The following is a 17,450-nucleotide window of genomic DNA, read 5'->3' on the forward strand; positions in this document are numbered from 1 at the left end:
ATGCTGAGGAAGAAGCCATGTTGGCAGGAAAAGTGAAGGTATGCAGATGGGGAACCAGAGGTGAGGGGCTTTGTGAGCTCCGCTGAGACTGACGGGGCCTTTGATTCCAAGAGAAACCGGAGAAGATTCTCCTGGTGTGGAACCTGATATTGTTTCAGTGGCTTTGGGAGCCCTGTGTGTTTGCTCGTGGGCCAGTACGAGACTTTAATAAAGGAACAACCAACCCACTATTTTTTGGCTCTGTTGTTTCTTTACCGTCTGTCCAAATTCAATGAGAACCCACATGTGAATGGCCACAGTGGTGGCTTCTGGACATACACCAGGGCTTGATTTTATTTTAATGGCTCAGAAGGAAATTGGAATTTTTTCACCTTGAAGAAAGTCAGTGCTGGTGAAACATTGTCTTCAGTAACTATGGCCAAGTCTGATGCTCATGTAAAATCTAGGAATCTTGCTCTTATGGTATACCTCCCTAGTTAGTGGAAGTTTCCAGTCTAAATATTTCCTAAATTTCTTGAGATATCTTGCTTTTTCTTTTAATTAATTAATTAATTTTATTTTATTTTTGTTTTGTTTTTAATTTTAGAGCAGCCTTGTCTTGTTCCTGATTTTAGAGGAAAAGCCTCAACTTTCACCATTTAGTATATTAGCTGACAGTTTGTCATATATGGCCTTTATTATGTTGAGGTACTTTCCTTTTGTTCTGATTTTATGGACTGTGAAACATAAAGGGATGTTGTATCTTATCAAATGCCTTTTCTGCATCTATTGATAGGATTGTATGATTTTTGTTCTTTGTTTGGTTGATGTGGTGTGTTATGTTGATTGATTTCCGTATATTGAACCATCCTTTGTTCCCGGAATGAATCCCACTTAATCGTGATGTACTGTTTTCTTAATATGTTTTATTTCATTTGCTAATATTTTGTTTAGCATTTTTGCATCTGTATTCATTAGAGATACTAGTCTATAGTTTTCTTTTTTTGTGTTGTCCTTGCCAGGTTTGGTATGACGGTTATAGTGATCTCATAAAATATGTTAGGCAGTATTGCTTCTATTTTTTGGAAGACTTTCAGAAGGATAGTTCCCAAATTTTCTTTGAATGTTTGGTAGAATTCACTAGTGTAGCCATGTGGTCCTGGACTTTTGTTTTTAGGAAGTTTTTGATAGTTGTTTCTATTTCCACCCTGCTTATAGGTCTATTTAGGATTTCCACTTCTTTGTGACTCATTCTAGGAAGATTGTGTAGTTTTAGGAATTTATCCGTTTCCTCCAGGTTGTTGAATTTGGTGGCATGAAATCTTTCGTAATATTGTACTATGATCCTTTGTACATCTATCATGTCCGTGGTAATTTCTCCTCTTTCATTTCAGATTTTGTTCGTATGAGCCCTTTCTCATTTTTCCCTTAGTGAGTCTAGCCAGTGGTTTGTCAATTTTATTGATCTTTTCAAGGAACCATCTTTTTGTTATATTAATTTTTTCTATATTTTTTTTGTTTAGTTCTTTAATTTTTACTATTTCTTTTCTTCTGCTGACATTGGGTAGCCTCTGTTCTTCTTTTTCTTGTTCCCTAAAATGTGATGTTAGGTTGTTTACTTGGGATCTCCTGTTTCTTGATATAAGCCTGTAATGATATAAACTTTCCTCTTATTACTGCTTTTGCTGCATCCCAGAAATTTTGATGTCATGTTGTCATTTTCATTTGTCTGTATATATTGTTTGATCTCTGCTTTTATTTCTTCTTTGATCCAGCCATTTTTTAGAAGTATATTGTTCAATTTCCACATTTTTGTGGGTTTCTTTACTACCTTTTTATAGTTGAATTCTAACTTCAAAGCCTTATGGTCAGAAAATATGCTTGGTATAATTTCAATCTTTCTGAATTTGTTGATGTTAATTTTGTGGCCCAACGTATGATCTATCCTTGAGACAGTTCCATGCATACTAGAGAAGAATGTGTAATCTGATGCTTTGGGATGAAATGTCCTGTAAATGTCTCTTGGGTTCATTTGGCCCAGTGTGTCATTTAAGGCCAATATTTCTTTATTGGTTTTCTGTTTGGATGATCTAAAGTCATTAATGGTGTATTGAAATCTCCAAGTATGATTGTGTTTTTGTCTGCTTCTATTTTTAGATCAGTTAGTAGATGTCTTATATACACTGCTCACAAAAATTAGGGATATTTTATTGCTTCATATTCATTTTGAAATGTCCTCTACCTTTTGTGAACAGTATATTTTGGTACTCCCTAGTTCAGTGCATATATATATATTAAGAAGTGTTATGTCTTCTTGATACAATATACCCTTTATCATTATGAAATATCCATCATTGTCTCTGATTATCTTTTGTTGTCTTGAAGGCAGCATTGTCAGATATGAGTATGGCTACACCTGCTTTCCTTTGGATATTATTTGCTTGGGGAATTGGTTTCCAACCTTTCACTTTGAATCTACTTTTGTCCTTGTACCTTAGATGTGTCTTTTGAAGGCAGCATATGGTTGGGTTTTGCTTTTTGATCCAATCTGCTACTTTCTGTCTCTTTATTGGTGAGTTCAGTCGATTTACATTTAGGTTAATTATTGACACTTGAGGATTTCCTATAGCCATTTTATATTTTGTTTTCTGATAGCTCTGTGTCTTGATTGATTCTTCTCTTTTTTGTTTCTGTCAGTTGTTTTTGTTTAGTGTTATTACATACTTCCCCATTTCTTCTTTTTATAAGCTGTGTATTTCAGTAGTGGCTTTTTTGTGGGTGATCACCATTAGGTTATTAAGAGAAAAATGTTCATCTGTACAAGAGTCCATTGTCATATGAGTGCTCCAGCACTCCAACTTCCTTTGCTACTACAGATCTTTATCATCTCCCCTTCTATGTTATTGTTGTCACGGGTTATTCTTGTTTTTATTGTGACTTTGCTGGAGCTTTTCCTTGTAGCTTTGATTTGTTTTGTTCTTTGATCTGGTCAAATAACCCCCTTGAGTATTTCTTCCAGGGGGTTTTCCTAGAGATAAATTCTCTCTGCTTCTGTATGTCTGTAAAAGTTTTTATTTCTCCATATTTGAAGGATAACTTTGATGGATCTAGTATTCTTGGCTGGTAATTCTCCTCTTTCAGTACTTTGAATGTTTGGGTCACTCTCTTCTGGCTTGTAGAGTTTCTGCTGAGAAGTCTGATGATAACCTAATGGGTTTTCCTTTATATGTTATGGTCTTCTTTTCCCTTGTTGCCTTGAGTATTCTTTGTCATTAATTTTTGACAGTTTTATTATGATGTGCCTTGTAGTAGGCCCGTTTGTGTTGAGGTAACTTGGTGTTCTGTTTGCTTCTTGGATTCAAGGCTCTAACTTTTCCATAGGCTTGGGAAGTTCTCATCAATTGCTTTTTGAAGAAGCTCTACATTCCTTTCTTCTCCTCCTCCTCCTCCTCTTCCTCCATCTCCTCCTCCTCCTCCTCCTCTTCTTCTTCTTTTTTCTTATATACCCATTATTCTTACATTGTTGTTTCTTATAGAGTCAGACAAGTCTTGTAGAGTTGTCTCGTGTTTTTAAATTCAAAAGTCTCAATGTCATTGATTCTTTCCTCTATTGGGCTTGTTCTGTTAGCTAAACTTGCTACCTCAGACTTCATGTATTGAGTTCTTCATCTCTGTTTTTAAAGTCAGTCTTCTTGGTAAGATATTCATTATGTTCATTAATTTGTTTTCTGAGCTCATTAAGTTGCCTGTTGGTGTCTCCTCGCATCTCTTGCATTGAGTATTTCCAGAACTTCAATTCTCTTTTAACAATCTCTATGTGATTGCGATTTTTTTCTGGAGATTTTTCATTTTCTTTCTAAACTTCGTCTTTGTGTTGTGTAGCCATGGTGTTCAATTTCTTTATCCTTGATGGCATTTGAGAGTGGTGTTGTTAAGAACCCCAACAAGAAAAACAACTGAAAAAATGAAGAATTTTATAAAATACAATAAAAATATAAAAATTTTAAGTATTATGCTAAGAAAAATGACAGAAAACAAACAAAAAAAAACAGAAAAAAATAAGAATAAATACATAAAAATTAAAATGAAATTTAAAAGAGAGAAAGAGAAAAAATAAGAAAGGGGAAAAATGAAGAAAAAAATAAAGGAAAAATAAATTTCAGTTTTGAGAGGTTTCTTCCCGTAGGTCTCACTCTATTACAGATTTTTTACAAATTAGCTTTGTGAAGTTCCTGGGTTGTCCTTCACTGAGATGTTAGTGTCACAATGATGTAGACAGGGCTGCAGTTGCCTTGTTGGGTGGGACATATGATGAGGCCTTCATGGCTTCAGCTTTATGGCTTTGGCTTTTCAGCTTTATGGTTCTAGCAATGGTGACCTCAGGCTTCTTGGCACCCTCCTCTCTTATCCACAGACCTGGGGATGAGACCTGGAGTACCTCTGTTTTTTCATGGGAGAGAATGGCTCTGGAGAGCTAGCTGTGGGTTTTGTCTCTGCCTTTTTTTGTACCGTGAGGTGAGGGGATGGGATCTGGGAGGCTGGCACCACACTTTAATTTTCTGTGTCTCTGCTGAGTGCAGGCTGCAGGCAGACTGTTGAAACATTGGCCGTGATGCTGTGATCTGGTCACTTTGGTTTATCTCTTTGTCTGCCCCTCTGTCTTACCACTCTTTTTGGCATAAAGAGACCCAGTCACTCCCTCTTTGTTCCTCAGACAGAATCCAAACAGCCTGAGCTTCCCTCCTCCCCATAGTTGAGTGGAGGAAAAAACTCCAGGTTTGTCTCCTTTCCAGAACTGACCACACATGCATTTTATCTTTCACCTTGCTTTGCAACACATCCCACCTTTATTCATTCAGTGCACGGATCTTTCAGGCATGCCTGCGAGCCAGCTGGGGTTCCTTCATTGCATTATAGTTGTTCAGTTTGTTGAAATTTCAAGGGAAGAGATCAGTAGTATCTCTCATGCCACCATTACTCTGACATCATCTGAATAAATTGGTTTCAATCCATATAACACAATTGTATAAATCTGTTTAAAAGTCAGAATTCTGAACCAAATGTGGAAAAAGGTAGTATGTTTTAAACATGAATAGTGATACACATGTATCTACTTTGTAGACTTTTTTTTGAAAATTTTCTAAGTGGGATATTAAAATATTAAAAGCATTCCTATCTCTCTCTGTCTTATCTTTCAGAAGTTTTCCTCAAAAGGTAACTGAGTTTGGATAAACCAGGATTTTCAGTCTATTTGAGGGGGGGAAAGTATAACTATACACCAAAGAAATTTTTTAAGATAGTAAAAGTGACTTTATTGAGTATAAATTCCTAAGTAATTTCTGTGCCCCATAGTAGAGGGGCAAACAGGCATATTATAGGAACATGTGTACAAAAGTTATTGGGGTTTAATTTTTAACTAGGTTTTTTTTATTATTAAAACAAAAGTTAAGTGGACAAGAATATGAAGGATATATATTCTAAACTTGTGTTTCTCAACCTTTTTTTTAGCTTATGCCCCATTTTATTAAATGGGCATATGAATATCATATTCTTATTTAATTTCATTTCAAAATAAGTCCAATATTCTGAAAATGAATGACTGAAAGCTGTGTTGATTATAGATAAGAACCCTTTTCTTCTCCCTGCCTTTTTTTTTTATGTGCCTTGACCGTGGGCTTTCAGCAGACCAAGTAACCCCTTGCTTGACCTAGCAACGTTGGGCTCAAGCTGGTGAGCTTTTGCTCAAACCAGATGAGCCTGCGCTCAAGCTGGCGACCTTGGGGTATTGAACCTGGCTCTTCCGCATCCCAGTCCGACGCTCTATCCACTGCGCCACCGCCTGGTCAGGCCCTCCCTGCCTTTTTATATGCTATATATATAAAGGGATCTTTAGTTCTCCTATAAGTGCTAAAGGAAAAGTGTAACTTTCTGTATTGATCAGGATAGGCTAGGCTATGCTGTTATAACAGATAAGCCTAAAATGTCAGTAGCCTAACTACAGAAATGTGTTTTCATTCATATTATGTGTACTGCACAAGTCATTGAAGTCCATTGTTCTACATAGTCCCTTAGGAACTCACATTGACAGACATACCACAGCCATGTTATAGTTAAACACATGGCTTCAGAGGTGCCACAAAGTGGGGAAAAGGATAGAGGTGACACATTGAATCTTTATGTCAGCTGAGAAATCATATACATCACTTCTGTTCAGTTCATGGCCCTAAGCTAACTGCAAAGGAGACTTAGAAATGTACCACATTTCCCCGTGTATAAGATGCACCTTTCCCTCTCCCTGCCCCCCGAAAAATTTGGGGTCTAAAAACTGGGTGCATCTTATACAGTGGTTATAATTTTTTTACTTGCATTTCCTGCTTTTTCTGCACTTGCTTTTGCATTCATTGGTGAAGATAGTGAGTGATTCATCATCAGACACAGATTGAGGACAAGCTAATGTATGGGAGTTTTGACAGTGATGAGGAGTTGTATGAATTTTATGATGAATAAAACTTGAGTTCAATAACTTTATGTAATTTTTTTTTCAAATTTCGGGCCCCAAAATTAAGGTGCATCTTATACATGGGATCATCTTATACATGGGGGAATATGGTAGGTGAGCAGATGAGACACTTGATGAACACTGTCGCCCATGTTCTTTTTATCACTTTATTTTCCTTTCATGGGAGCAATTAGATAGCTCCATGCTACTAGCTCCATGTGTGAATATTCTTCATCAGAGAAAACTTAAAAAAAGGAGGAGACTGAGTGGTAGAATTCAAACACTAAACTTGATCTCATTTTTCCAAAAGTAACTTGATTAATTGCATATCTTTCATTACACCTTTGTTTTCCTCTGGGTCATATGACGTCTAAGTAAATGTTAAATCTGATTGTTAGCTGCAAGCTTCTCTGTCCAGGATGTGAAAGATTAGAGTATATGTAGGTCATATGCAACATTAAGTCTGTAGCATTGCTTTGTTTTTATAGCCAAAGGTTCAAAAAATAGTTTCACAAATATATGCTTATGTGAGTGGTGTGATGATACACAGGGTCTACTTGCTTATTTGGAAGACATGGAAATTTTCACCAAAATTTTCGAAAGTGATTTTCTGGAAAACCTTTGACATATAAATCAAATTTTAGTTCAAAGATTCCTTTTGGGTGTTTTGTAAAGATTAAACTGTGTGAGAGAGAAGTCTCTGTTAGCTTTTGAGGAAAATTTTTAACAATAGTAGGAAATTATCACCTTAGTACTTTCAACAGACTAGATAATATTTGAGCTCCCCCCTAAACTTGAAACCATTTCAGTAACCTTGCTTTGAGAACTTAACTTCTTCAACTCAAGAAAATGAAGACTTTCAAGTCTAATGAATAGGGATATTTGTCATTTGAAATTTTAGGTCAGATATGTCTGCCAAATATGCCGTGCTGAATTAAAAATTGTAATTTTTAGGCCCTGGCCAATTGGCTCAGTGATAGAGTGTTGACCCAGAGTGTGGATATCCTGGGTTTGATTCTCAGTCAGAGCACACAGAAGAAGCAACCATCTGCTTCTCTACCCCCACCCCACCCCATTCTCTTTCTCTCTCCTCCTCCTCCTGCAGCTATGGCTCAATTCAAGTGCATTAGCCCTGGGTGCTGAGGATGGCTCCATGGAGCCTCTGCCTCAGATGCTAAAAATGGCTCGGCAAGCATGGCCCCAGATGGGCAGAGCATGGCCTCAAATGGGCCTTGCCAGGTGGATCCCAGTTCGAACACATATGGGAGTCTGTCTCTTTGTTTTCCCTCCTCCCTCTTGGAAAAGAAAAATAATGAAATAAAATGAAATTAATAGAATAAATAAAATAAAATAAATTGTAATTTTTATTGTAAAACACATAACAGAAAATTTACCATTATTGATATTTAGTATATTCACAATGTTATGTAACCACTAACTCTATCTAGTTCCAAAACATTTTCATCACCCCAAAAGGAAACCCATTAAGCAGTCAGTCCTCCTCTTCCCTCCCCCTTATTCTTGCCAACCACTAATCTCTCTCTCTGTGGATTTGCATATTTTAGGTAGTTCGTAGAAATGAATCACAATATGTGGCCTTTTGTATCTGGCTTTTTCACTTAGCATTTTTTCAAGTTTCATCCATGTTACTGCATGTATCAGTATTTCATGCTTTTTTATGGATGAATTTAAAAGTTACTTTAAAAAGTTTATATATCTTTTTTCTAGTTCTCTTATTTTAATAGATCTTTTTCTAATACTCTAAAAATTGAGCCACTTTGTCCTTCATTTCAGGAATCCAGCCAGCGTATTTCTTTCTGACATCCAGTGAATCTTAACATGGAACGAACTCCAATTTTTAAAAATTTTATTGACTTTTTTTGGTGACATTGGTTAATAAAAGTATGCAGGTTTCAGGTATACGATTCTATAATGCATCTTCCATATATTGTATTGTGTGTTCATCACCCCAAGTCAAGTCCCCCTTCATCACTATCCCTCCTACACCCTCCTTCATCTCCCTCACTCCCTTTCTCTCCTGTAGTCATCACACTGTTGTTTGTGTCTGTCTTTTCTTCTTTGCTTAATACCTTCACATTTTTCACCCAGTCCCCTAACCCTCATTCCTTCTTAAAGCCATCAGTCTGTTCTCTGTATTTTTTAGTCTGTTTCTATTTTGTTAGTTAATTTTATCCTTTAGATTCCACATATAAGTGAAATCACATAGTACTTGTCTTTCTCCGACTGGTTATTTCACTTAGCTATTAATAACCTCCAGGTCCACCCATGCTGTCCGTAAAAAGTGAAAATTCCATCGATTTTATGGTTGATTAGGAGTCCGTTGTGTATATGTATCACAGTTTTTTCCCCCCTTTTCTTAGTGAGAGAGACAGAGAGAGGGACAGGCAAGGACAGATAGGCAGGAAGGGAGAAAGATAAGAAGCATCAATTTTTCATTATGGCACCTTAGTTGTTCATTAACTGCTTTCTCATACGTGCATGACTAGGAGGCTATAGCAGTGAGTGACCCTTGCTCAAGCCAGTGACCTTGGACTCAAGCCATTGACCTTGGGCTTCAAGCCAATGACCTTTGGACTCAAGCTAGCGACCATGGGGTCATATGTATGATCCCACACTGAAGCCAGTGATCCCGTGCTCAAGCCTGCGACCTAGGGGTTTCAAACTTGGGTCCTTTGTGTCCCAGGCTGACACTCTATTCACTGTGCCACCACCTAGTCAGATGGTACCACAGCTTTTTTTATCTACTTATCTACTGGAGCTGCTTCCAAATCTTGACTATTTATTGTAAATAACACTGCAGTGAACATAGGGGTGCATATATTCTTTTGAATTAGTGTTTCAGGTTTCTTTTGATATACTCCCAAGTACCTATTCTTGACATTGAAATCTTTACAAAGCATATCAAATAATCTGATGTTTAACATACTTGCCACTTGATGTTCCAGCCTTGATAAACAAGGTTAAGGTCTCTACTACACCAGTGATGATTATTTTGGAAGTCAATAGATAACTGTAAATGACACAGTTTATCCCAAATAAAAAACCTTCATGGTGATTCAGACTTGCTGGACTAGAATGCCATCATGTACACTTGAGTCATTTTGTTCACCTTTGCTTCATAGAATTTTGATACTATCAGTATCCGTAAACTCTCCAGATTTTTTTTCTTCTGTGTGTTGAGTCCTACACAGCAAATGGAACAGTAATCGACAGTGTTAAGTTTTCATGGTTTGAAAGGCGGAAACAGACAAAACAGGGCAGTCTGATCTTTTTCAAAACTCTTTCTGATGTCATCTTTAAATACTCTTCCTTTGGCACTTTATCCTAATTTGTATTATCTTCTGATTCCTTCTCTGTTCTTGTCTCTAGCCTATGTAAAATTTGAAAATTGTAGAATCCAAGGTTTCTCCAAAAGTATGAAGTTTTTATAATTCTTAGTCATTGAAAAATTTTTTCTTTGATTTTGTTTTAAAAATCAAGATGTAATTAAAATAAAAATATATTCCTAAATATATAACATAATTCAATATTTGTATATAGTTCAAAATGCTCACCACAGTGAGTCCAGTTAACATCCATCACAGAACAGTTACAGATAACATTTTTTTCTTGTGATAAGACATTCTTCTAGCTGCTTTCAAATATGAAGTATAGTATTATTAGTTACAATCATGCTGTACATTACATCCCCAAGGCTTATTCATTTTATAACTGGGAATTTATACCTTTTAAGCCCCTCACCCATTTTACCATCCTTCACCTCCAGCCACCACCAGTCTTTTCTCCGTATGCATTTAGCTCCTTGTTTGTGAAAGAAATGGGGCTCATTTGTTTGTTTTGGTTGGTTGTTGTGTTTAGATTCCACATATAAGTAAAATCATACAATATTTATCTACTTGTGTCTGATTTCACTTAGCATAATGCCTCTAAGGTCCATGTTGTCACACATGGCATGATTTCGTTCTTTTTTATGACGGAATGATATTCCATTGGAACATTTTCTTTATTCTAAAAATGATATTTTGTATTACATCTTTTTCAGACTTTGCCCATAATAACACTTAGTGTATTTTTATTATTTTTTGTAACATAACCTACTTTGGATTTAATGTAAAGGGCATTATTGGCATTGGTATTAGATATCCAGTAAAATCTATCTTAGAAACTATATTTGAGACATTAAAGTGGGGATAGGTTGGTGGGAGGGAAACCAGCTAGTGAGACATTTTAATAATTTGAGAATCATTGTAAGTTCCTTAAGGGCAAGGACAATTGTTATGCTGTTCATCTATGTATTTTCAGCCTTTGTGTATGTTGTGGTATGCAATATAAGTTTATAGTTACTATGTATAAATCATTTGTGGAGCGTAGCAGAAAATAAAACTGAATAGATGCATTCTCCTTTATTGTTAAAAGAAAGACAGCTAAACCAGATAGAAGGTGACAGAAGACAATTTAACTTTGGGGGAGGGGTATACAGCACAATCAAATGTCAAAATAATCTAGAGATGTTTTCTCTCAACATATGTACCCTGATTTATCAATGTCACTGCATTAAATTTAATAAATTTTAAAAGAGAGAGAGAGAAAATGCCAAGAGTTCTTACTATTGTACATGGGAAATAAACCTTTTTCCTCCCTTCTCTTTTGTACCTATATGAAATAATGGATATTAATTAAATGTATTGTGCCATTCTTTTTACAAAAAAAGAAAAAGACAGCTTAAGACCCAGAGACTAATATGGTGGCTGGGAAAATAAAGAAAATGGGAGACTATGGGAGAAAGAGTTAAAGGATTAAAATAGAATGCACCAAAAGGACCAAAATTAAGCAGACCCTAAAACTGAACACTGGGGGACTGGAAAAAAGAAGGTGTTAAGTAACAGTTGAGAGAAGAAAAGTCTATATGGTTTTTTGTTTATTTGTATTTTTTTGAAGAGAAGAGTTTCAAGGATATTGCTGGTAAGTCTATTAGGTATTAGAGTGAGAGCTAATTGGAAAATACCCCATAAACAGTGAAATGAAAAAAATGTGAATTTAAGAGCTATTTGCATGTAATTGATAAATGATTCTGTGGACATACTCCAAAGCTGTTTTTGCGGATTAAGTCTAATGAGACTAAGAATGGCTAAGTTGCCTGACCAGGCAGTGGCACACTGGATAGAGCATTGGACTAGGATGCAAAGGATCCAGATTTGAAACCCCAGCTTGAGCACGGGGTCACTGGCTTGAGTGTGGGATCATAGACATGACCCCACGGTTGCTGGCTTGAGCTCTAAGGTCGCTGGCTTGAAGCCCAATGTCGTGGGCTTGATTGACCCAAGGTCACTGGCTTGAGCAAAGGGTCACTTGCTCTGCTGTAGCCCCCCGGTCAAGGCACATATGAGAAAGCAGTCAATGAACAACTAAGGAGCTGCAACAAAGAATTGATGCTTCTCATCTCTCTCCTTTCCTGCCTGACTGTCTCTGTCCCTCTCTCTGTCTCTCTCGCTTAAAAAAAAAAAAAAAAAAAAAAAAAGAATGGGCTAAGTTATAGCATTGTGAGCTTTTTTAAAAAATTGGATCTATGTTTAAGATGTGCTTTATTGTGTAAAAATAAGTTCTGCCGCCAGGAATTCAAATAGTGTGTCTACATTTTCAATTGCAATACAATTAATTATGCTACCAAGATTTTACCAAGATATTTTTATTGTAATAGGATATGTGGCACATTTAAAGCTATCCTGTGGTAAACTCAGCTTGGAAATAAAGCTATACAGTCCTTTGTATAGCAGAAAATATTTTAAAGGGTACATTTGTAGACAAAATGACATGGTTGCAGAACAGTAGTAATAGAGAATCATATGAGTTGGTTCTCCAAATAGCTGCCTCTATTGCAAGTCAAAGAATAATTACATTTGCATAGTGCAGAAAGGGTTATTGGTTGTACTTCAGTATTTTTAAAATTTTTTATTAAATGTATTGGTGTGAAATTGGTTAATAGGTTTCAAGTGCACATTTCTGATACATGATCTGTATATGCATTGTGTGCCCACCACCCAGTATTTTTAAACCTCAGTTTTCATCTGTAGGTGACAGCATCATCAGTAACATACTCTGGGTTTTTGAGAATTAGGAAAGGATCTTAAAAATCATCACATCCATTTTATATATAGTTATAAAGAAAATTTACCAGAGCATCAAAGTCTCATAGCCAGTTAAATGATCAGGCCAAGACTAACTAATAATAAATGTTCTCTTGACTCCAGTTTAGTACTTTTCAGACAATATTGTACAACCCTTATTCTTTAAATGTGATTGAAAGTGGTGAACTTCTGTCTGAGCATTGATCTATGATTTTATTTCAACCTAGAATATAAGGACGAATAGGAAAGTTCCATTTTCTCTTACTTTCTACATGCAATAAATTTATCAAATGACTTAACTGTATTATTTTAATAATGAGAAAAAAAGCCTAGATTTTGTTTTCTTTGGCAGGTGATTCATTCAATCTGGTTTAAATTTAGACAATAAGACAATATTTTTTTTAAGGGAGTAAATTTTAAGGGAGAAACTGTGTTTTTAAAATGATCTTTCTTTTCAATCCTTTGTAACCAGCAAGAAGTGGAGAAGTTTACAGACCTAGAGAAACTCTACCTCTACCTTCAGCTGCCTTCTGGTGTCAGCAATGGAGAGAAAAGGTATGTCTCTGCTTGCCTGTTTTGTAATTACAGTGTTTATAGGGTATCCCTACATGTAAGTGTGGTATGTGTGTGGTTTTTGGTTATTTTTTGCACTATTCCTAAAATCATTAGAACAGAATGGCAAAATAGTAGATCTTTTTTAGTCTTTGATCATATTTGGTTAAGTATTTACTTAAAGCAGTTTTTGCTAATCATTTGTGCACCTAGTTAAATGCTGTAAAATGCAATTGGGGTTATGTTTTATAAACAGATTAATAGAGGATTGTGAAAATTGAACAGAAAACTAAAGAATAAGTGCTAAGTATTGTGAACAATAAAGTAGCTGTAAGAGTTTTTTTAGGTATTGTCAGGTGAGCATATCACAGAATATTAAAAAAAATGTGAGTTGCTTATATGAAGCATGGATTTCTGATAAATGTAGGATGTTTGAAGTACTTGGGTTATTACTGTATTCTTATTATTAAAAATATTTATTGTCTCATCCGTAAAATTTAGAGAGATGTTGATGGTTTATACATTCTGTTCTTAAAGTTTCTGTACCCTTTTAAGTATTTCTCAGAATTAATTTCATTTATGTAACTCATACAAAGAAAATAGGTTACTTTGAAATTGTGTATAAAAATAGTGGAATGAAAATTCTGGGTTTTTTTTCTTGGGGCAGATTTTATAACTATTTTAATCATTTTCTGTCTTAGCAACTTGCTCAGTATCTTCTTCAGAAATAAGTTATTGTTATAGTCAGCTGAGATGAATGTCAGAATCAATTAGAAGAGCTTCCTCAATCTAGGTGTCCTTCTCATGGAATTAGTTTATAAATGACACTGCCATATAATAAAAGCAATATTTAGTGGCAGTATGACCTGAGTAGGCGACCCAGCTATAGGAAGGACAATAGGAAGATATTTGTCCTCTTAAGATAACGTCTGGTGTGAATTACATTCTGGAGCATAGAATGCTTTAGTAAGTTTTCAAGGTAGTTACTTGAGAATGCTAAGCAAACAAAAAATAAACAGTTCCTTCCGTAACCTTTATTTTTCAAAATTTGATGATTTGATAAGTTTAGGCAAATGCACAGGCAAGTAAGTGCACACATATCCAATTAGAGGTAATTCTGGCCAGACACCTCATTTGTCTGCGCTCCATCACCTATGCCCACTTTGAAGACAGTGGCAAGGGCTGGATCAGGGCATTAACTTTAGTCGGACCCTAGCTGTATAACATGACCCACAACCACAGCAGATGGTTTGTATATAGACAACTGGGCATCTACTGTTTGTCCCGAGTTCGGTTTGTCTTTTATAGTGTGTCTACATACAGTTATTTAGTGGAACATTTAGGCCTGGCTCAGAAATTATCAATGAATTACTGTCAGGTTCACTTAAAACATGTTTTATTTTTATGATTAGTGATCAGAATGCCATGTCATCTAGTCGGGCACAACAAAAGCATGCCTTCTTCTGGATTCGGAACACTCTAGAGGAACATCCCGAGACTTCACTGCCCAAACAGGAAGTCTATGATGAGTACAAGTAAGTATTATGTATATACATCAGGCATGCTGATGTACTGAAGAGCTTAAATACTTACCTGGCTACAGTGATTTATCATTGGTGAATATGACAGTGGTATATAGGAGTTTAACTTAGAAATCTCTGCTATTCCCTCTTTCTTTACATTTCTCTGGTAGCATTTGTACAGTACAGGATTACTAAGTAAAAGGATGACTCTAGATTCATCTGGATGACTGGAGGGCTGAGGGTAGAGGAACAATGGCATAGGATTGCTGAATGCAAGGATTTCCGTAGAGTTCTTAAGGATAACAGAACGGTATGTGTAGAGTTGGAAGGCAATAAATCAGTGCATATAGAAAAACTAAAAAATGTTTTTTATTTAGATTTTCTTTTTCCCCAGTGAGAGAGACAGGGAGGGACAGACAGACAGGAAGGGAGACCTCGAGCTGAGAAGTATCCATTCTTTGTTACGATACCTTAGTTGTTCATTGGTTGCTTTCTCATATATGCCTTGACTGGCGGGCTCCAGCAGAGCGAGTGACCCCCTGCTCAAGCCAGCGACCTTGGGCTTTAGCCAGCGACCATGGGGCCATGCGTACAATCCCACGCTCAAGCCAGCAACCTCGGGGTTTCAAACCTGGGCTCTCCGTGTCTCAGGCTGACACTATCCACTGCACCACCACCTGGTCAGGCTATTTAGACTTCTTAAAGACCTTTTCATGAATTCAGAACTTTTTGAATTCTTCTCTATACCAACCAAAGAAAAAGATAGGTTTCTGCAGTGTTGTGAGTTATTTATACATAGACAAGAGAGTTCAGTGATTGTACATATAAAACACTCATATAATTTTGATTATATAGTTAATTTATTTAAACAGACAGCAAAAGTACAGAGGCTAATGGAATTTTCTGGGTAGCAGAAAGATAATAAATGCTAAATCTAGTCTTGTTTAACATTTTTGTAATTTATTTGGAAAAAGATTTATTTAGGCAGAGTAAACAAAACCAAAATTTTCTGGGTATTCAAATGTCAAAGCAGCAAACACTAATGTGTTGACTTATACAATTTGGAAGAAAAGTGTCAAATAATAAGTGCTGCTGGTATCTAGAAAGAAAACTTTCTCTACCCTCATTCAGAATTTTGATTTCCTCACCTTAAGAAACATAATGGAGCTGGAGAAAGTCTAGAGAAAAATGTCTGAAATGGTCAAGGGTTGAACAAAGTTGAACTGAAGAGCTTTAGATTTTTTTCTATTTAGGAAAATCAAAGCTAAGAGTGCACGTGATCCAAGTCTGTAAAGTTCATTCAGTCTACAATGGTCTGTTGAATACCTGCTACATCCTGCTATGTACCAGACCCTGTAGTAAGTTTTGAGGATACGATGGAATAAGACACAGCTCCTGCCCTCAACTATATATATCGAATTCTTCACTGATTTCAAGTTAATTAAAATAGAGATAACTGACACTACAAAGAAACAAATTTGTATTGCCTAAAAGCTAATTAATATCAGGCAAATATGTGGTATGTTAAACTCCTGGTTTGTAGATCCTGTCATTAAACTTTGTGACCTGGACAAATACTTGAACTACTCTTTTTGTCAGTTGCATCATCTATAAAATGAGGCAATTTAAAAGGTTAGAGTTTCTTTTAGCTCTAAAATTTTAAAAAGTCTGAAACAGGAAAATGTTGAACTATTTATCTAAAAATGTCTCGCTAATTTCCCAAAAGGCAAATTGGACAAATTAATGTGTGGTACTGCCGTAATGAATAAATAAGAGAGCCCATGATATTTTATATATTTTTGAACGATGTCCTTCCACCGCACAGCACTTTGTAGTCTGTGGAAGTGTGACCCTGCCTCGCAAATGCACTCCTATGTTCTGTAAAGTTTCATGCCTTTAGCAAGCTATGATTATATTTTTCTATACTATTTTTTCTGAATTTTTCCAGTTAATCATTTTCTAAGGTTTCTATAAATCCTTATAATATTTTTTTACCAAAAATTTTAGGGTTTTCCTAAACAAGTGAACCAAAAACAATGTTTGTTTGTTTTTTTTTGGTGTGTGGAGTGGGTGCTCCAATTTCAAGCAATTAATCTGCAGTTTAGTAGAGAGCAACAGAAATAAAAGGAAGTGACTTAGACTGGAGTTTAAAAAAGAACTATTAGGTAAGGGAAATTCTTGATAATAATGTGACTAGGAAAGAAATTTCTGTTCATGAAATTTGAAAGAATTATGCTAATGATTATGTCTTTATAATCAGCATAGCACTATATACACTATAGTATTATACCTGAGTCTGGGTATTTAAATAAAAAAAAAACATGTCATTAAGAACAGACTTCATTTACTGTTGTTTTTCCAAAATATTTTTACATCGTAGTCACTAATTTAAGTGACTGGAATCTGATCCCCGGCATTGATAATAAAATTTGTGTTGTGAAAGACTTCATAAGTCTTCTAGTATACTTCAGTCCCCATTACATAAATAAAAACATTAAAGCCCAGAGAAGTTAGGTGACTACCTGTGTAACAAAATTAGTTAAGGGTGGATACAAGCCTAGAACTCAAGATTCCATGAGTGGTTCATAATAGGTGAGAAAGCAAACTTGTTAAATTTGAATAATATCAAACTGAAGTTAGGCAAGTTCTTAGAAATAAAGTTGGCTAGGACTTCCATATAATGTGAATTAATAAACTGCTGAAAGCATGAATTTGTTTCTATATCGTTAGTTATACTTGCATACAAATAAT

The 17,450-nt window shown here is 35.7% G+C and overlaps 1 protein-coding gene across 3 annotated transcripts in view; it reads left to right on the top strand.

The window, feature by feature from the left end:
* Positions 1-17,450, top strand: part of RFX7 (regulatory factor X7) — a 134,108-nt gene that overhangs the window by 81,211 nt on the left and 35,447 nt on the right. For all 3 annotated transcript variants that reach the window (XM_066276173.1, XM_066276175.1, XM_066276174.1), the window contains 2 exons: positions 13,097-13,179; positions 14,589-14,711. In XM_066276173.1, the coding sequence (XP_066132270.1) occupies positions 13,097-13,179; positions 14,589-14,711 (206 nt within the window). The remainder of the gene's footprint in view (positions 1-13,096; positions 13,180-14,588; positions 14,712-17,450) is intronic.

This window comes from Saccopteryx bilineata, chromosome 4, assembly GCF_036850765.1.
Source record: "Saccopteryx bilineata isolate mSacBil1 chromosome 4, mSacBil1_pri_phased_curated, whole genome shotgun sequence".
Classification (NCBI taxonomy): domain Eukaryota; kingdom Metazoa; phylum Chordata; class Mammalia; order Chiroptera; family Emballonuridae; genus Saccopteryx; species Saccopteryx bilineata.